The sequence below is a fragment of the Oxyura jamaicensis genome, chromosome 2, assembly GCF_011077185.1.
Source record: "Oxyura jamaicensis isolate SHBP4307 breed ruddy duck chromosome 2, BPBGC_Ojam_1.0, whole genome shotgun sequence".
Lineage (NCBI taxonomy): Eukaryota > Metazoa > Chordata > Aves > Anseriformes > Anatidae > Oxyura > Oxyura jamaicensis.
The window spans coordinates 39287447-39309802 of NC_048894.1; the positions used below are offsets into that span (position 1 = coordinate 39287447).

The window sequence follows — 22356 nt, forward strand, 5'->3', positions numbered from 1 at the left end:
GCCACACTGTTTCTTATACAAGCCAGGATGCTGCTGGCCTTCTTGGCCGCCTGAGCACACTGCTGGCTCATATTCAGCCAACTATCAACCACTACTCCCAGGTCCTTCTCTGCCAGGCAGATCTCCAACCATTCATCTCCCAGCCTGTAGCTCTGCTTGGGGTTATTGCGCCCCAGGTGCAGGACCCGGCCCTTGGCCGTGTTGAACTTCATACTGTTGGCCTCGGCCCATCGGTCCAGCCTATCCAGATCCTCCTGCAGAGCCTTCCTACCCTCGAGCAGATCGACACACGCACCTAACTTGGTGTCGTCTGCAAACTTGCTGAGGGTGCACTCGATCCCCTCGTCCAGATCATTGATGAAGATGTTAAAGAGGACTGGTCCCAGTACTGAGCCCTGTGGGACTCCACTAGTGACCGGCCTCCAACTGGATTTGACTCCATTCACCACAGCTCTCTGGGCCCGGCCATCCAGCCAGCTCTTAACCCAACGAAGTGTGTGCCAGTCCAAGCCATGAGCAGCCAGTTTCCTGAGGAGAATGCTGTGGGGAACGGTGTCAAATGCCTTACTGAAGTCAAGGTAGATCACGTCCACAGCCTTTCCCTCATCCACTAAGCGTGTCACCTTGTCATAGAAGGAGATCAGGTTGGTCAAGCAGGACCTGCCCTTCATAAACCCATGCTGACTAGGCCTGATCGCCTGCTTGCCCTGCAACTGCCGCATGATGACACCCAAGATAATCTGCTCCATGAGCTTCCCTGGCACTGATGTTAAACTAACAGGCCTATAGTTCCCCGGGTCTACCCTCCGGCCCTTCTTGTAGATGGGTGTCACGTTTGCTAGCCGCCAGTCAAGTGGGACCTCCCCCGATAGCCAGGACTGCCGATAAATGATGGAAAATCAAATTAGGAAAACTTAGCTGAGTATTTTCTCCAACATCTATCTGTAGAGTAGGCACATGAGTTGTCCTACTCAGGTTAACTGGAATTCATGTTTACTATAAAGCATGTATTTAACAGATCTTCTAAAATGGTTCAATAACACCCAGCAGCTGGCAAAATCTAAAGGGCAACTCACACACTTCTGCCCTGTATTGGGTGCACAATGTAAAGGCAAATGCTATAAAGAGATCTCCCTCAATGAAAAAAAAAAAAAGTGCACTGCTTCAAACAGATTCCACTGAACCTACCTCTGTTGTTCTAATGTTTTTGTTTGTTTGTTTGTTTTTCTTCTCAGCATGGACAGGCTTTGCTTACTTGTTCATTCCTCCCTTCCCTTGTATGAGAAGATTTATTTTAAAAAGCAATACTGAACACACAGCTGTCATGAAGATTTATAGATAACTCCTTTAGAAAGAAGCTAAATAATTTTAGACCATTGTAGTGCCTTTTCTCATTTTTCTTTGAAATGTAATTTTGATAACATGTAGCCAGAAAAAAAGCTCTTCTGCACTGAAAGAAGTCTGTATCAAAGGGGATAAAATTCTATATTCTCTACAAAAATGAAAAATCTCACAGACCAGTTTTATTGTAAACATTTTCATAATACTGTTGTGCAGTAAGTAAATGGAATTTCTATTCATTATTCTCTGATAAAACCATCTCCAGCATTTAAAAATAAAGATACATCAGTAGTACCACCACAAAGCCCTAGATTTCTGAACAGGAAAGCTATTTGTTGTTCTTATGGTTTTAAATCATGTTCAACAAAATATGATGAAAATGAAAGGTAGGTATATTCAGTAAATGAAAACCTTTTCATAATAACAGGAAAAAAAATACACTGTGTGTTGGTATTTAAGTAGTTGGGTTACCAAAAGTTGATTTTTATTTTTTTTTTTTTAGAGCAACCTTTTCTTTAAGCCTCAAATTTAGCACATTTTTTGCTACAAAAAACAGTGGACATTTAGAATTACCCAAGCAACCAAGGAATTTAGCTTTGCCTATTCACTCACATTGCAGAAAAGCATTTCTAAAGCTGCAGCAGAACTCTACTTCTTATGTCTTGAAAAGCCTCAGCAGAACGTTTTGTGAATTTCATCAGTAATAACTATACACACGGAATGAGAAGAGAGCATCATAAAGACATCCACAAATCTCTTTTTAGTGTTAGAGAAAATGGGGAGAGATGCCTTCCCAAGTTAATCACTGGACAACATTTGAAATCCTAATCTCTCTATCCAGCAGAAACACTGGGGATGCTTTAAAATTTAGGTGAATATTAAAAGAAAAAAGTGAAAGATACTCAGTAAAGTCTTCCCTTTGCTTAAAGTTAACAGTATTGATCTACTTTCAGAGAGAGGACCATTAGAACAATTTTTCACTGAACAGAGTTGGTGAATTGGAATTCAAGACTTGCCCCTGAAGGCGTGAAAGGGCAAAATGACTAGCATGAGGAAGGAACCTTGTGGATGTTTTTGGGCTGAACTTCAATATAAATTCAAACATATTATTTAATATACATTAATAATATATTAATATATTATAAATATATAATAATACAATTATATATTATTTTGAATAAGTAACTCATATGAAAATTAGCAAACAGGTAATTTGACATTTGAAATGGGAAGGACATTTGAAATGGGAAGACAAGCTGCCACCAGCAATGCCCATGTCATGAAACTCCCTGAGAAGAATAGAATAGCAGAAGACAATATATAGTACTATGTCAAATTTTGTCTTCACACACAAAGTTGCTGGAGAAGGAAATAAAGGATTTGAATTCTGAGAGGCTTTTCTCTGACTGAAGAGATATTCCTTGGCAAGGAGTACCACAGTACAGTTTCCTTGGGTAATTAAAAGGGACGGGTCTCCTCTGTGTATTAGAGAACGTTCCCAGATCAGATTGTCCTATTTAATTGTTGGAGGAATGAGAGGATGCAGGGTAGGAGCCAACAGACAAAAATTACCAGCTTCTATTATTATTATTACTACTAAGATTGTACCGCCAAGATAGGAGTATTAAAATACAATTCTAACCAAAAGGGTATATTTTTGTAAGGGTAGAAAATGGAAGGTAAATCTGCAAGAATAATAAACACATCTGAATAACATCTAACATTTACAGGAAGAAAAGAAAGGCAACTGTATCTGGGACTGATAAAAGAATTAGGACCCAGAGAATATTTCAGCCTTATTAGCAGTAATGGATCAATCCGTTTTCCTGTTTTCACTCTATGCAGCACAACTGAAGTTGATGAGCTTGCAGAGATATATCTGCAGGGAAAATCTGGCTTGGTGTATAAACACTATCAAATAATTGTGTTTATTTGAAGCATCCTACAGCCTTTTCATCTGCTGAATCACAAACTGAAATCACAACGTTTCATTTAGGTTCAATTTATGCAAATCATGGCACATCCTAAAAGATAAATACATATTTCTAATCTGATACAAAATTATCAACTTACATCAGAATTAAATCTCAGCTGGCAAATGTTGCATGATATGATTTGCTTTCTTCGATGAGGAAGAGGAACCCCAAATGTATGATTTATTACAGCTTTTTGAATTGGGTCCATCTGTAAAGATAGAAGAAAAAGAAATATAAAAGCTTTTGCTGTTTCACTGTATTTTATGTTTTCTATAGTTGCAAAACAGTTAATACATCGTTCCAAACCATACTCCACGTTACAGAAAACTATTATTTTTTCTTTGAAAATTAGTATTTCTTCTTCATGCAGTTTTATGAAAAGGTAACATAGAAAGGAACAAAGTGTTGTTAGCTATCATGAAACACATATCCTTAGTAGTATTCTACATGTACCAATCTTCCTTTACTGACAAAAGCTAAAAGCTGTAAACACTGAATAAATTTACCTATTAATTTATGTTTTTTATATCAAAGATAAGGTAGTACACTAAATGAAACAATAACATTTTATATAAAATTACTAACAAAGCAATCAATGAAAATGTGAAGGACTATTATATAAAAATAATTCCCAAATAACATACAATAGCTCAATATTGTGAAAAAAAAAAATAATAATTTTCCAGGAACCAATAAATGATCTTTTTCAATAAAACACCTTCTACACAACCAATGAAATATCCAAATCCTCCAAAGATTATTTTCACAGCCATTTAGAAGAAACAATTTATTTTTCAATAAACCCTACTTAAGGATGAATTTTGACTTTGATGAAAAGCATTATTCTGAAAAAAACCTCTACCAGAAAGTTGATCTGGCAATCTGGCAGTATCCTGCTTAAAAAAATAATAATAATAATAATAAAAATGTTGGTATGCCAACTTTAACCAATTTAAAAATAGATTTTATCTTTGAATTTTATTACTAAAAATTCACATAATTTGATGAAGCAAATACATCTAATTGCTTTATATGTGCTTTGAGAGCCAAACACCTTTTCTATGTTCATATCCCCATGATTTACTTTCTTGAGTCAGTTAGCAAAGGTTTATTTTATAAATAAAGAATCAAAGCTTTTTCTCAAAGTAATCAATGATTCATGGTAGCTGTAATGGTAGGCAGCCATGGCCTCTATTGCAGTGAATCCAAAACGGTTTGCTACAGAACTGTTGCATCATCTGACATCTGTTCAGTGTAAGGTATGAAATAGGTCATGGGCTTAAACTAATGCTTGCTGAAAAGAAATTCAGATCAGGAGAGAATGGGAGAAGTAGAGGAGGGAGGGAGGAACAAGGGAAAATCTGCGATGTTATAGAAAGGTTTAGAAGAAGTGTTCAGTTTTAAAATCCTCTTCAATTCAATGCAAAAGTGAAGTATCCCACCCATTTGTAAAACCACCATCACAAATGATCATTAGTCCCTAGAACTAGGGACGCCACTATAACATAACCGAAAAACAACACTAATCACTTAAGTCAGAGAATATCAAGTTGATTCTTCATACTGCAGCATACAGTGTAAGATAATATAAAGACTTTAGCTGTGGTCCAACATTGGGCTTTGGACACTCATTTTACTCTGTAACCTAATTTTTAAAAATACCAACACCCAAAGATTATATTGCACAGACCAGAAAGAAGAAAACTACATATGCAGGTAAACAAACAGTAACAAAAGTTCTTATTTCAACTGCTCCATTCCACAAGATGCGACATTTATGCCAGTAGAACCAGCATACCTTTATCTTGGTGTATACTTTCGGCACTAAAGCAAAACCTGGCCTTAACCAACACTATTTTACAGCTGCTGAACTTTTAGGAAATTTAGACTAAATTTTTAAGAAATTTACGTGCTGTTCCTCTTACCATTGCAGGTCTAAAATACTTATGGAAACCTCAAGCTTAGATATATGAATAAGTCAACACACTGTAGCAATATATTGTGCGTCCTTTGATCGAGTAGAACATCTGATCCAGAAACTCACCTTCTTAACCAGAGTTTTGAGATTATATTAGTTTAGACTTTAGTGTAAATATGTTAAACTCTGACACATTCTCTCTCAAGTGCCATAAGGTAAGAAAGTTTAAACATTTGACCTATAATCTCATTATTTCTCCTGAGTGCTTTAGATGTTACACTGAGGCCCAGATAACTGAAGTAGACATTAACTTCCTAACTTCCTGCTGAACTGATCAGCTCCAAGACATATGTTCAGATTACCTAACAGATGATATACTAAAAATTGACCTTACACTGTTGTAACATGCATTTATCCTGTATAATTAAGCAATCCTCAAATCTGGCTTCTGACTGTAGTCTTGTATGCCTCATGTGGTGATGGGTACCACAGTACCCTTTTAGATTATTGATCCTTTTTTATCACTAATTTTTCATCATGTTTTGGTAACAGACAATTAGGGCTTTGAATATAATAGGCCCCTATTTTTTTCTTGACATAGGTTTTCTTGAGCAGGTTTTAATTACTTGTCTTTCTACATATTCCTTCCTTTTTCAGAACTGGTTCTTTCCTGTTATACTCTTTCCCTTGATGCATCAGTCCTTTGCTTCTGTATGAGAGAAAATAGTGATATCCACCACAGATATTAAAGAACTATCTACTATAGCCCTTTGTCTATTTAATGGAAGACAGCTTATGTCAACATGCCAGGGTTGTTAGCAAGCTGCAAAAATGTCACTCTGTCATTTCAAATCAGAGTGCCAACAGAACAGTGCCTTAAGTGTTGAAAGTCATTACCATGTCTCATAAGCTGGAACAAGTAAAATTTTAGTTGGATTTATTTATGTTCACAGTAAGAATTCTAGTTCCAAAAGGGATTGGACTTCTGGTGGAATTGATTCTCACATATTGAGAACAAGTCAAATAACTCTCAGAATTGGAAGAAAAAAAGAAAAACAAACAAACACAAACGAATGGATGGAGTAGTTGATATATTTTGTATTTAATTTTATTTTCCTCATGGAAAAATGTGAAGTTTCTTTCTTAATTTCTAGATATTTTTTTCCTGTTTATCTGCTGATACAGAAAACTGTCTGCACATTTCCCTTTCTCTTTCTAAAGATGCAGACTTGTAGATATACAGCTACATGGCCTTATTGTGAACTTGGATGATTTATGTTTGTGGCTCTGTATGAAGAAGTGTTCTGGACAGCCTTCAAGTTGATTAAGAAAAGCTGCTTCAAAGTAAGAAGCCTTTCTCTGACAACTGCTCTTTGATACTCTAAAGCAGAATTAAACTTCAAAACAGAACAGATTCTAATAAAGTTGTGACTGAATATTGGAGTGGTATATGACTTTGTTGTTTTTTTTTCATAGAGATTTCATCTGTGTAATACTCCCTATCCATAAATTTCAAATAACCATTCAAAAGCACCAGATAATCTTCCAAAAGTTTTATGCAGGGAATTTGAGAGAGGTAATGTGATACCTAGGTGCAGCATGATAAGCACTAAGATCTCACAGACGTTGGAAGACAGAGGGAAGTCCTGCTGAGAGTCAGAGACAAAGAACAAAGAGAAGCAGCTGATTGCAAAGAAAATAGAAAGCAAGGATTGCAGGGAAATATAAAGAGGGAAATAACATTATGTAGCTGAGATAATAATTGAGTGCTGAGATACTTAAGAGAATCTCCAAGTACTTCCATGTTCACTGAATGTTATTAAGTACATGTATAGATTGTATTTCAACTTATGTAAATGGTATTTGCTTTCAAAATAAAAGTTATCATGATAAACTTTGATAAAATCTGCTTTTTACTTGTTACTAGTTCTCTATTCTGCATTTGGATTTCTTAGATGTAATTGATTTACTTCACTCCCATTGACAGTGAAAGAGAGATTTACAATTCACAGAAAAGATTATGATTCAGCTGACAAAGCTGTGCAGAAGAACAAGGTTTGCAAGATGTCCCTTTACTTCCTCTCACCAACTTATTTGCATTGCAATTTACCACACAGAGGATGTGATGTTCTGTGTTTGATGTGTTCACTGTGCTTAGCTTTGCTATTACCCAGCACTAGGTATCTCTTACTGTGTAGAACAAGCTGTGTCAAACTTTTCATTGCTGACGGTCCAGGGAGAACACATTGTTCAAGGTTCACTGCAAACCACAAACTTTTAGCTTGAGCAATGCCTGTGATTCTAATGAAGGTTTCATATTTCATTCTGCTGATTTTTGTTTTCATTATATAAAAAATACAGCAGTAATAGTGGTTTTTTTTTTTTTTTTAATTATTCAAGCTGAAATTTGTAGCAACATGATAGTGTTTACTTTCATTGATCAAATACTGTAAACCCTTCCCAAGATCTTCAGATTAAGCCTACCATATTTCAGCAATATCCAGTCTTATACTGGGGGGCATGGCAGAACTTGGCCTCTTTTTCCATTTTCTTAGCTTTGACCTTACTACTCCCATTTGGTTTACCTTGCTTGTTTCAAACTCAGCCTTTAACCCCAATGACCTAAACCCCATTCTTTGTTCTTACCAAGGAGCAAAAAAGGGTTATTTATATTGGAGGCTGCAGATAAAAGCTTTGTTGTACAAAGCTTCCTGGATGAAACATCTACCACAAAATCACCAAAAACTTGACCCAGAAGATCCCATGTTATCTTTACTGCCTGTGCAACTTTTCCAGATTCAGCTATCCTTGAAGGTCTTCTGTAGCCAAGTCTTCCTTTCATTAAATTCCATTAAATATCTGCAGAAGATAGAACTTGGGGTAGTAAATTTTACCTACAGAAACATTTGATCCTTTGGAAATATAAATTTTATATCAATTCAATAAATAATAGTTTTTTTTTTTAAAAAAAAAAAAAAGTTGAAAACATAATTCAAGCATAGATCTTGAATTTCATCATTTTTAATATATGTAACTTTATTCATCTTTGTTAGATGACTTTTTATTCCAGCAACATGCCTAAGATACAACAACTGAAAAAGAAAGAACAAATTTGAGCCATAAAAGCTCAAATCCCAAAAGGGCATTAAAAAAGGGAGGGGTTTGTTGTTGTTTTAATTGTGTATTAAAAAGACAAGGGTCATGACGTATACAGTTCAAATGCTTGAACTTAGCAGTAAACTAATTGAGTTGCACTGACATCCATAAACAAAAGCATCCAGGTAAAAAAATGAAGATAATGTGATGCCCAAAGCCTTTTCAGAACATGTGGTAGGTCTAAATCAAATAAGTAGGAAAGCGTTTTTACCTCAAAGCCAAAGAAATTATCTGCAAAAGATTGACTCAAATCACTATGATCCTACATTAAGTGAGCAGAAAAAAAGTCATTTTTTTGAAGCTCAATAAAAAATTGCTGTAGATCATTCTAGTGGTAATTTAAAATTGCATGGTGAAAAAAAACAAACAAACATTAAAAAAAAAAAAAAGCAACTCAAGTAATGGAGGTCATTCTTTAATAGGTAAGTGGATTCAGTGACACAGCTATCAATATCTTTTTGAACTTCTTAAAATCCAGATGTTAATAGAATATTATGTTACAATGAAAATAAACTTAAGGGAATGATATTCTGAGAGCACTTTCCTACTATAGATCTGCATTTCTGTAAACACATTTAATTATAAGCACCAAAATTAGGTTAAACTACTGCACTAATGTTATTGCACTTGCAAGCAAGGTATTAATATCTCCACATGAGTTGAGTCTTCTGTGAAGACCTTAATTGTAAAATTCATAAGAAATAAAGGTAACTCTGGGAGCTCCTTTCATTCGTTCTCATATCCCAAGAAATGGTGAAACTAGTGAGAGCATTGGAAACAGTATAAATCCTGTAACAACATTATACACAATGCCTTATCAAGTAAAATAGAACACAGTACTAACATATCCTCCATCATTTACTCTTACTGATGAACTTAACCAATTCTTAAAACTGTGTGATTGATTCAGTTTTAACACCAACGATTGCAAACATAAAACTGTCTCCTGTTTTATAACTGTGACATATTACTAAATGCTCTTCTGTCTTTCTTTAAAGATTTAGGCAACTCCTCAGTCATGTTAAGTCACTGTCATTTATAGTTAGAGGATTATTTGATATGAAAATGCTCTCTGGGCATAATTTGACCATTTTCAATTGACAATTGAGTAGTTCTTTCTTCTTTCTGATCTCAGAAGCATCAAAAATTCAAATAATTTTCCTTATAATCATGCTGATCAATTATACAAATGCTACGTTATTATACTACATTATGTTTTTATTTACGTAGAAACTGATGTTTTGGGGATCTGCCAGAAATTCTGCCCTGTATTGCTGAACTTGTATATTTCAGGCACAGTTCAGCTGAGCAGTAGCACCCTCTTCTCCGGGAGATATACTACATTTTACAACAGCCATATATACAAGGTAGACAAAGTATGTGCCAGAGATTAAATTTCCAGGAAGCATAGGCCCACTTAGTGTCACACATCACTGTTCATTTCTGCACATGCATATCAATCTCAGACCTCTTGAAAGTATTTATTTACTGTGCATTTAAAAATATATTAAAAAATCTGTGCAGCTCACATTGTGTATCGGATACCTTCCAGAATCATCAGATGTGTACCTTAAAATCTACCTTCATTCTTAATAAACTGGTGTCCAGATCAGAACAGTTCAACAGCTCAGTGATTTGATCCTACATATATTTAATATTCTGTATTTCCATAAGAAATACATCCTATTGTTAGTGCTAGGAGTCTTTTTTTTTTTTTTTTTTTTTTCCTTCCCCAATATCACATTAATCTGTGAATAAGAATCTTATAAATCAAACCAAACAATTCAAAAGGAATGATGGGACTGGCTTAGCAAGTATAAATAAATACAAAAATGAATGTTCAACAATATTTTGGCTTCATGTGAAAGTAGAACAATACAGCGTCAAATGGTTAAAATACATGTTCTAGATGTGCTATCATGCATGCCTTATCCATTTACATCTAATTTATTCAGTGTTGTCCAAGTAATTATGGTGAATAATTATCCATAGAATTGAAGTCAGCATTACACATCTTTTCTTAGTGTCTACCATTTCTGCTGTTGCCAATGAAACAGGATAACACTAACCTGGCACTTTTCATGTACATAAACCAGAAATAATACTCAACCTAGTTAAATGTAAAATAATTTTAATAATTATAGTGCAACAATTTTAATAATGTGCAATAGTTTCTGAATAATTATTTTTCTAACAACAACAAAAAAAAACAACAAAAACAGACAACAAATCAATCAATCAAACAAACAAAAAAAAATACGCTGAAACCTGAAGTCACTTCATAACGTAAATTGTTTATATAATTTGAATAGGACTTCAGGATGAATTTCCAAAGTCCTTTTTTTATTCTCTTGTTGAAATCTTGTAGGAATGTAAGGATTTTTTATTTTTTTTTTTAATTTATCTTTATAATGATAATAGTTGTCTAGTCACATTTCTGATGTGAGCCTAGTATTCCTCCCTTGCTTTCATTTTTGTTATTTTTTTCTTGTGGACTTTCCCACTTGGCAATGAGGTGCTGAGGTGGCAGCACCATTTCTGGCAAACCAGTTTAATATAGAGAAACCAGTCAGAGCAAAAGGATTTGCATTCATAGTGGCATTGTGCAGAAATACTGTAACCACACAGATTATGCAAATCCATATACTCTGATTGTCTAATAATGGTTGTCAGTCAAAAGACAAGAATTTGCATATGCTAAGGCTAGTGAGAAATAATCACACAGTGATTATGCTAATCAAACACAAAACAACATGTGAAAGACTGTCAAACTGGAACAAATCTCTGTATGTACGTGTATGTGTGCTAAATACAGAAAAACACTGCTAAAAAAAGCAACAGTGAATTTGCAAATAAGCCCTTAAAAACAGGAAATGCCTTAATTGAACATCTTTATGAATATACATTTTTAAGATATGTTCACATATTTTTCCTGAAAGAGGCTTTGTTCTGTCCACAACATGGATAACGTTCACTTAACAAGCAACTGTTCAATGTTTTATTTTCTTCAAGTAGTTCAATGAATGGCCCCAGACCTCATTTATTGCATAAAGCACAAGTCCTGCTCCTATTGGGAATTATCATAAAATCATAGAACGGTCTGAGTTGGAAAGGACCTTAAAGATCACCTAGTTCCAACCCCCCTGCCATAGTTAGGGACATCACATCACACATGTGGGGCATCCACAGCTTCTCTAGGCAGCCTATTCTAGTGCCTCACCACCCTAAGACTAAAGAATTTCTTAGTAATATCTCATCTAAATCTACCCTTTTTAGTTTAAAGACATTCCCCCTTGTTCTATCACTCCACCCCTGACAAAGAGTCCCTCCTCAGCTTTCCTGTAGTACCTTTATGTACTGTAAGACTGCATGGAGTGTTCTCTTCTCTGGGCTGAACAAACCCAACTTCCTTAGCCTGTCTTCAAAGGAGAGGTGCTCCAGCCCTTTGATCATCCTCATAGCCCTTCTTGGGACCTGTTCTAATAGGTCCGTGTTCTTCATGTGCTGGTTGCCCCAGACTTGAACACAGTGCTCCAGGTGGGGTCTCACAAGATCAGAGCAGAGACGGACTATCACCTCCCTCACCCTGCTGGCCACACTTCTTTTGATGTGTCCCAGCATACTGTTGGCTTTCTGGGCTGCAAGTGCATTATGCCGGCTCACGTTGAGTTTCGCATCAACAAATCCATCTTTTTGCCTATTCATTGGCTCTCATACAGTCTTCACTGGCACAGAATGGGAGTACTTCGCAAGTATAATTAACTTATTTTCAAAATTTTAGCTAGATAAAAGATGGTATTCCCTAGGAATGATGGACAAAGGAGGGCATTAATTGCAGTTGCCCAGTTTAATACACCTTATTATATTGCCTTTCATATGGTCACTACACAGTTCCTGACTTCAGACTCATCTACGAAGGTGCTACACAGCTCTAAATGCAGCCTTCCAAATGCAAGTTGGACACGACTCTTCAGGGTGGTATTCAACTGTTTTTTGGGCATGGGATGGCCCTTCCTTTTTCTTCAGTCCCATGTCATTCAAAAAATGTTCCCAGTTTCTTTATCAAAAAACAACAACAACAAACTATGGATAATAATCTTCTGAATTACAAAACCATGTTTATTCCCCCTGGCTGATCTAAACAACATACAGATTTCTAACAAGCCTAAAAAAATTCTCCCAAAGGAGGAAAGATGAAAGGGTGACAAATGTGGCATGTTTGTCATATTGCTCAATTATTTGGTGAAAAATGTTCAATACAATTGCAGCAAAAGAGCAGACTAACGTGAAACAGACCACCTTGAATGTGAGAGAATAATTCACTCAATTTCTAGTAGACATAAAAAAACAGTAAGAAAAAAAGGGGTGGTTTGATTCTTTCCAATTCCTCACTAACGTGAACGCTGGCAGATAGCAAAAATATGATTAAAACCAAAACAGTTTCTTGATACATGAAGAAATAAATGTTTTACTCTCTCTAAAGATATAAATAAAGATGAAAACCTAAGGTTCACAAATGCCATTTATTTTCCTAGCTTCAAGCAGGAACAAAGCAAAAACGAGTGCACGAAAAGAGAACAAACTAAAAAGAAGAAAAAGGCATTTTTTCATTTTGTGCTTAAGAAAAGAACTCTGAACAAAAGGTTGACAGGCATAATGAGGGCTACACAACAAATTCCCAATCAGATCATTCATATGTGAATGAATTTTGGAAAAAATGGACCAAATGTTATAATTGGTATTTAATAATAGTGGATCTTTCTAATCACAACAAAAACAAAAGCAGAATGTGTGCCAGACAGAGAACTGGCAGAGAGGTACTTAATTCTTCACTTCTACAAAACTGAGCTCTGAAAAAAGGAATTCCTCACAAACAGATGAGAGTCCAAAGAAGCCACTACAAACAACTACATGTATTTCAAAGAAATGGCTGTGTAAAGACATGTTTAAGGTTCAGGAAAATAATTCTGCAATACAGCCTGATTATACTGCTATACTTTTTTTAGCCTGTTTTTAAAATACCTTTTTTTTTTTTTTTTTCCCCCTCAAATCATGTTTATTCCAATGACTCCAAAGAAACCATAAAGAACTACACTGTGGGGTGTAATTAGAATGTTTAAAAACACACATACTTACCTGAAAAAAAAAAAAAAAAAAAAAAAACAATATCTTCTAAGATCATAAAAATACTCTATCAAATGCATACTTTTACAATATTTCAAAACATTTCAAAACATGTTTTTGAAACTGAGGTAAGATTTAACACTGGAAGAAGTTATAGCTCCTAAGCCATACTTGTAGATCCATAGAATATAAGACTAAAAGACACCCCAAGGCACCATTTAATCCAAATCTTGCACAATATGAGGAAAAAATGTTGTGGGGACAGAATCATTTTATGTTGCGTTTCAGGAGGAGTGAGCAAATATTTTCATGAAGCAAAGGCTAAAATTCAGTAGTTGAATCTTGGATAGGGATTTTTTTTTTCCAGATTCTCTTCTTATAACCATTTCAGAGAAACCACTTCAACATTTCAGTTGAAACATTTAACAAAGCTGTTCTGCTTATTTAGGTACTAAGTCTTTGACAACACTTTACTACAGAGTAATGAGAAAATTATTGAATATCTCTCCTGGTTCTTAAATGGATATCAGTCTTTCCTCAAAATCTGATAGGTACATTTCCCTTCAGGTGCAAGTGTAGACATTTGCTGGTATAATTATTTGATCACAGGCCTTTTTTTTAAAAAAAAAAAAAAAAAAAAACTTTTAGGTCAACACTGAAAAAAAAAGTACATAAAGCATCATCTCCAATCCAATCTTTTCTCTCAGAAGAAATGTTCTGCTGTCTTTCTTCAGGAAATCCAAAGATATAAAACTTAAGACAATTTTATTTAAATTAATTTAAATCAATTAATTTAATCACCAGCACTCAATAAAGAAAAATACTTGTCTCCAAACATCACATATTGGAACTGCTTTAGTTATGAAAGTTTATAGTATAATAATAAAGTATAGAATATAATAGAGTATGAAAGTGCTATAGTTGGCATATGTACCTGCATATGCCCTTATAATAGGTAGTGGTTCTGTATAAGAGTAAACTGTGCACAGCTATATTCACAGCCCTCATACAGATTACTAAGAACATTATATCTCCTTACATAGAAAAATATTTTGACTTTCCTCAGCTCATAGATTATGGTCCATAAGAGAAGTCACCAACATGCTTACTTCCTCCATAATATCATTAGTTCTATATCCTGCCTGAATTTTTGAACCAGGATAAGGAAACTCACACAACTGAACCAGGACGAGGAAGCTCAGGAAACTCACTTCAGCTAAGATAGAAAAAAATAGGAGATAGGAAAACGAAAACAAGGAATAAGTTCTCTAGATATATTTGAAAGCTTATATACCAATGAAAATAAACCTTTCTGTGCTTAGTAACTGTGTAGGTATGTCCGTAAAGTATGTATGTGTAAATATCAGTAGACTTCAGTACTAGCTGAACAGGCTCACAGGAACACGAGAAAATAGGTGGTCAGGTCTGATTGTTTGCTGGCTTGCATTTTAACAAGGCATTGGTAACTGCAAAATCAAGACCAATCTGATTTTTGTTTCAGTCTCTGAAGGAGAAAGAAAGTAGCCAAAGACAGAAAGGAAATAATTTAAAGCAAACAGTGATTATAACACTATTGACCCTCCTCCTCAACAGTTGAAAACTCACATTTTCTCCAAATAAATGATGGTACAAAACCAAAAATTATGCTTCCTTTTGATGAACAGAAAAAAACTTATTCCCATATTGGGTGCCCACATTGTGGCTCTACTTTTTCAGTAATTCTCCACAGATTGCCACTAAGGTTCATTTTGTCTCCTGTCAGTCTTAGTGACTGAATCATTAGTGTGATCCAGAGCACCATGAACAGCTGCGAAGAATATAGTTATGGCTCATTCATTATTTGAAGTGCTTTAATCCCTTTGTACCCATCTCTGAAATATGATACATGAAATAATTCTCAGCATGTTTTTACATCATTTGGTTAAAGACAAAATATTATCACCGTGCATTTCCATGCAATTTCACCTTTGAAGTTTTATCTGATTGATATGTCAAAATTAAAGTGTAGATAAAATTATTGCCAAGGCATTACCATTCTTATTTACAAATAGCTGAGGAGTCAGGGTCAAACCAGAACTAAGAGAAATAAAGGAAGGAAGAACTGTTGTTCCTTCTGTGCATTGGGAAGTATTAGACCAAATGTTCAAAAATCTCTCTTTATACAGCACCTCCTTCCACAAATCAACATGAATATATTTACAAAGTAAAGAATCATTGAATCATTTGAGTTGGAAAAGACCCTCAGGATGATGAAGTCCAAACATCAACGTGTAGAGATAGTAGAGGCCTTCTGGAGGTACTGGAGGCCTTCTGGAGGTTTCTGGAGGTACTTTAGTTTCTTTTCTTTTCTGATTTTTTTTTCTTCCCCTACTGTAAAAGGACAATGTAAGAGTAGACTTCACAACAGTCTACTTCCGTACTAGTGATTTGGTTTTGACCTAGTTCTCTTCCCCCCCCCTTGAATTCTCTGTTTAAAAGTTACATGTTGATTTTAGTCTCTCAATGATTTTAAGTCAAGCAAATTCAAACTGGATGCCCTTATCCCAAATCAAGTCCAGATACACTGGTCATGTATGCATCCAGAAACACACAAGGTTGTCACAGCTGATGACAGTGTTACAAGCTATAGACTAGTTCATGAAAAGGGATGCTCTATGTTCCTCTAGGGTGGAAGCCCAAATGAGCAAACACATGCAGATGGGAACCAGAATTTGAGCAAAAGGGCAGAGATGAAACAACTATACACCAAGCTACTGCAGGCAAGTAGCCTCTAGAATTCTTCCATCTCGTCAGTCTACCCCAGGCCAGAACAGCAGTATCACTCCTCCCTATCCATAGCATTCAGTAAAGCAAGGGTGCCATCAAGTATTGTTAATTAATCAGAGTGAAAAAGATTTCATGTATATTATAAACTTAAACACAATAGGGAGTCTCATCTGAATATCTCACAATACTTTAAAAAGACCACTTAACTGGCAGGTAATTAACATGTGAAAACTGAGACGTACTAGAACTTTTGGCAAACCCACTTGTGCCTTAGCACTATACAACAGAGACATAATTCATTCAAAATCATCCATGTCCGGAGTACCTCACAAAAGTACCTACTGATGTGAGGACAATTTTATTTCCTGTGTACTGTCTAGTCGTTGCCTGAAAGTCAAGTACTTAAACGCATCTGCACTGCTAGCATATCTTTTCAGAAAAGAAACTCCACGATATACAAATGATGTAGCTCTGGTTATATGAAGGATCATATTTTGTGTAGAATGTGATGCCTATGGAAACCATACAGATGACTTGTCTTGCTTGAAAAGCTCTGCACCATAGATAGATACAACACGGAATAGTAAGACCTAATAGGACCTAATAAGGTCCTATCCAACATGGAATAATAAGACAGCAGTAACTAATGCACTCAAAGGAAGAAAATAAATATAAATAAATAAATAAAAAGGAACAATGCAGTGCAAATCCCAAAGGCTTAGCTTCTATCTGTCTTCGATACCTGCAGGGCTCTCAACGCTGAGATTGTTTTTATTTTCTATCTATTGAATTACCTGTGATTATAAAAATACCATCACCAACAAAAACATTATATTTCCTCCTGCTACTATAAAGTTCTTTTAGCTTTATACTGAAATTATATTAGAGATGAACCTTATCCATGAGCACTTTTTCTTGCTTAACTCAATGCTGATGAAATGAATTCAAATCAAGACTTGACCTTGGATCTCAGCTTTGACAATTATGTAGAGATTTTAATACTTACTTAACTGTACACATTCATGTGCCAGGATTAATAAGTAATGACCAAGATCTTTGTGACATAGTTAAAAGGCCAGGAAATATCCTCGTCTTATAGATAGGAACTGAGAGCAAGCATTGGTTCAGGGTCACTGAATAGGTCTATGCCTGAATGCAAAACTGAACCTATTGTATCATAGAATCATAAAGGCTGGAAGAGACCTTCAAGATCATCCATTCCAACCATCACCCTACTACTAATGTCACCGACTGAACCATGTCCCTAAGCGCCACGTCCAACCTTTCCTTGAACAACCCCAGGGATGGTGACTCCACCACCTCCCTGGGTAACATGTTCCAATGCCTGACTGATCTTTCTGAGAAGAAATGTATCCTAATTTCTAACGTAAATGTTCCCTATCTACCCTTTCTTTCCAGCTCAAAGTAGCACTTTTAGCCATCTCCTCACTATGCCTCTTGAGGGTCTTAGGGTTCTTTTCAAAACACAATCTCACTTAGTGAGATGGAAGCTTTTACCTGGCAGTTCTCAGGAGAAGCTGCAAGCACAAACAGTTCTGTTGTGGGATAGGACAACTACAAAAGAAACACACAAACAAGCCATATTTTTTTTAGGAGCATCTGCAAAGTTCAGTGCTCCAAACTTCTACCCTTCTTCTTTTCATGGGCCTTTTTAAAAGTGCTTGTTTTGGTTTAGTCCCAGCAGACAGCTGAGCACCACACAGCCACTTACACACTCACTCTCCCCACATGGGATAGGGGAGAAAACTGAAGAGGCAAAAGTATGAGAACTCATGGGTTGAAATAAAGACAAGGTAAAGCCTCAAGCACAAGCAAAGCAAAACAAGGACTTCTTTTGCTACTTCCCATTGGTAGGCAGGTGTTCAGCTACTACCAGTAGATCAGGGCTCTTCATGTATAACAGTTTCTTGGGAAGACAAATGCCATCACCCCTAATGTCCTCCCCTTCTTCCTTCTTTTCCCCAGATGTTATTGCTGAGCGTGACACCACATGGTGTGGGTAATCCCTTGGGCCCCTCTGGGCCAGCTGTCCTGGCTGTGTCCTCTACCAGCTCCTTGAGCACCTCCAGCCTCCTCACCGGCCAGACAGCACGAGAAGCAGAAAAATCCTTGGCTCTATGTAAGCACTGCTCTGTGACAACTAGAACACTGGTGTATTATCCCCACTATTTTTCATCTAGAGCATTGTGTGAGCAAAGAAAATTAACTCTGTCCCAGCCATGGCTATGCTGCAGCCTCTTCAGGCTCTACTGAAAGAATGATACTCATGGTAATTGCCTTGTAATTTCTGTAGCAGATTGCTTCTGCAATGTTCTGCCTATAGCCTGAAAGAAAAGACAATATTGCACCTAAGGCACACAATCAATGAAGGGTTACATTGTATTTCCCTGATCAAAAATCAAAGAAGAACAAGCCAGAAATCTCCACCTGGCAAAACCTTTTAAGACATCAGGCAGGTCACATTTCCTAACTGTTAACATTAAACATGAACTCAAGTAGAAAATGACTTTTCCTGGCTGCTCTCTGGAAGACAACCACTTCATCAACCCTGCTCCTGTCTGAGGCTGGTATTTGATTTTTTGTTCTTGTTTGGTTCAACACAGTGAATTGCTTCTAACCAGGGCATTCATGATGTCCATAACATAAAAATAATAATGAAATCTTCTGGCAACATTTCCTCTCTGGAGCCTCCACAGAAATCAGACATGGAATCCTTGTTCTTTCCTTAATAATTCTTGAGCATAATGAACATTTTGCTAATAGTGTTCAATTGCTACACAAATATCCATTAATTGCACCAGTCAAAAGCAAAACATGTTACAAGAAGCACTTAAAAAAAAAAACAACAACCACCACCAACAAAAATAAGTAAATGAAGAAATGAGAAATGACTCGTACAAGGCACGAGATAATTATTAAGAAAGGGAGAAAAACTATTTCCCTGTCAAAACTTTCAAAACCTATGTTGTTTACAATTATATGAATATAAAAGAGCAAAGCTACAACTTTAAAGTGGCACTTTGTGAGTCCTATGCTTCTAAAATTACGCTTTTTCTGTCTAAGATTAATCAGGGTAGTTAATGATGCAAAAAATTACATTTATAATACAGTCTGAATACAGCTGTACTGCAAGCTAAGATCTAAGTGCCATTAAGGTAAATGGAATTAATGGGCTGTCCCTGGCAATCTTTATATCTATCAGTTACTAATTAACGTTCTTCTGTAAAGAATAATTTATGGGAGAAAAATACATACAGAAGCAATAACGTTAAAACTTGCAACACACACTGCGGTCACAGGGTAGTTGTGCAGCTGTAATAGACAATGTGTTGTGCTCATTTCAACAGAGAACAAGAAAGTGCCAACTGGCACTGCAATCAGTAAAATCTTTTATGTTAAGTCATTTATTTTATATGGCAGCAAATTATTACTACCAAGGATGAACTTTTGTGGGAAATGTCGACTTCAGCTAATAATGGAAGGACCAAGCAGAAGAAGCAATAAAAACCTGGTAGTTAAATTAGCTACTAAGAAAAATGAACACAGTGTGTTATCTTTGTAGATAATGTAGCACATTTGCTGCTTCCAACATATGACTCCCAACTTGATTACTGATTTTATGCATTCAGTACTTGCATCAGTTTTAAAAGTGTTCCTGCCAAGCTTTTACCACAATCTTAATTTGTCTGTCTTTTGTTTTTCACTTTATGACATGAAAAGAGATGCAATATTCTTTAGGGTCCTTTTTTAAAATCATCTTATTGCCTGTGAACCTATGCACAATCGCTTCACAAACCAGAGCTAACACTAGAGAATAAATCTGATAATGAACTTCAGAGCTGCCCTTTTCTGGACACATTATATGCCTCACTTCTTTTGGAGGAGGGGGAACAAGAAGAAACAGACACATGCGTAAGTGAGTTGTGGCACGAATAAAAATCAAACAGTGACTGTTACATCTGAAAAATATTTCCCTCAATAAAGGTAATTCTAGCTAGTGGTTTTAAAAACAATGTCAAGAAAATTATGTTTACTTACAGTATTAGAAATAAAAATGTTAATCATTCTTAAGTTATGTCTAAAAAAAATCAGTATAGAGTTAAATCCTTTGCATCACTGATAACACTATTATCCCAAGTAAACACAGAATTTAGGATGATTTAGTCTTCCCAGACTATGCCTAAAAATGGTATGTAACTACCAAATGTAACTACCAAAAATGGTGATAATGCTATTACTGGTGTTTATATAAGTGAGTTTCATTAAATAATAATGGCTTTCCTTACATTTCATACTTATTTCCTTCATCAGTCATAATTAATTTTATTTGTAATAGAGACATGACAATTGACACTAATCACCATTTATTGCCTTTCAATTAAAGCTGTAAATCAAAATTTTGTATAGTAGCACATTTTTCAGACTTAGACAGTGAGATGCCAATGGTTAAAAAAAAACTAACTTACATGAACAGCTATTTTGCACACACTGGAGATAATTAACAGATAAGATTTTTAATTAACTCACAAAGAGTTAGCATAATTTACCACATAGGGAAAAAAGCTCCTGACCCCCCTCATAAAATTAATTATACTGCTATGAAAATATGTTGTAAATTGGTAAGAATTCCATTCCAGTGTGTTAGGAATAAGCAAGCATTCTAATATGCTGTACTGTGAATATCGTTTCCTCCCTTTGTCACTCCATCATGACCTCCCAAAAGAAAATACAGTCACATACAGCATTACTTGTCTGGACTGTATAATTTTAAGCAGTACGGCAAGATAAGTATTTTAGAAATAAATACTGATTTACAAATGTTGATAAGCTTGCAGAGAAAAAGAAGGAAAGGACTATAAACCCAATACCAAAAAATACAACAGACCTAGTAAATTTGCTGCTTCAAGAACACAATGAGGAATAGATAATTTCATTTTTTCTGAGGGAATTGAATGAGATAACAGATAAGCCCTGTTAGGCTGGATCTGACTGCAATGCAGTAAGTGCTGAAGGAGGTGCAGAACATTTCCATTGTATAGTATTGCACATTTCTAATCTAATTTGAAATATCCTACAGATTTTATTCAAATATATATATATATATATATATATTATTTTTAGATTCTGATTACAAAGCACATTCAATAACAAACAAAAACATCTCCCAGGGAAACATGTTCTGTCTATGTTAGTGCATGAGATATGTTACTGCAGGGCCTAGTTGTGCTGCTATACTGAAGGTTTTGGTAGGCTTTCCCATTGTATTCTCTCTTTTCAGGAATTTATAACCACAAAAGAATATGTTTTTGCTCTGAACTCTATATTTCTTAATTGGGTATATATTTACCTAAAATTAAAAACAAATCAACAGCAAATTGAGATAGCATGTAAGGGTATCTTCAAACACCATCTTAAAGACAAATACTATTTTAATGCAAAATGAAGATAACTAAGGCAATTACAAGACAATACGGTTTTATCTCTTTGGTTACTTGCTTTTAATAATGAAGGTCCTGTCAGCAAGAGAGCTGAACTGACCATTCTGCATAGCCAAGTTCTCTCTTTTAGACATCTAAAATGTAACGTGCTAATTCACCAGAAGTTGCTGGGTAGCAGGTCTGCATGTCTTTGATGTGCAAATGCATGCTTAAATGCTTTGAATAATTAGTGCCTAAAGTCCATACTGGATTCACAGCATTATAACATCCTATCCTTAGGTGTTTCATCTGAGTGCTCTCCCTTATAACTTTCAACTAATGTGGCATGAATATGGCACTTCTGAGGTTTCATGGTCCTAGAAATTTTGTAATAAACTTCTAATTTTCAAACATATTCATCTTAAATAAAGCATTATCGATTTCTGTAGTATACAGAAATAGACTGCCATTTTAAAGCTCAACTACATTTGTCAAAATAAAAGAATAAAGTTCATTATATGATGATACAAACAAATATAGAAGTAATGGCAGAAGTTACAAGATTCCACTAATTCTGATTTTGTAATTCTGTTATGAATCTGATGAATAAATGACTTTATGGTGTTAGACCCATAAC

General features: G+C 35.5%; 1 protein-coding gene across 4 annotated transcripts in view; it reads right to left on the minus strand.

The window, feature by feature from the left end:
* The window catches only part of ZNF385D (zinc finger protein 385D), a 242742-nt gene that overhangs the window by 97185 nt on the left and 123201 nt on the right, over positions 1 to 22356 (minus strand). For all 4 annotated transcript variants that reach the window (XM_035316282.1, XM_035316280.1, XM_035316281.1 and 1 more), the window contains one exon: positions 3415 to 3525. In XM_035316282.1, the coding sequence (XP_035172173.1) occupies positions 3415 to 3525 (111 nt within the window). Of the gene's footprint in view, positions 1 to 3414; positions 3526 to 22356 lie in introns of those variants that run through there.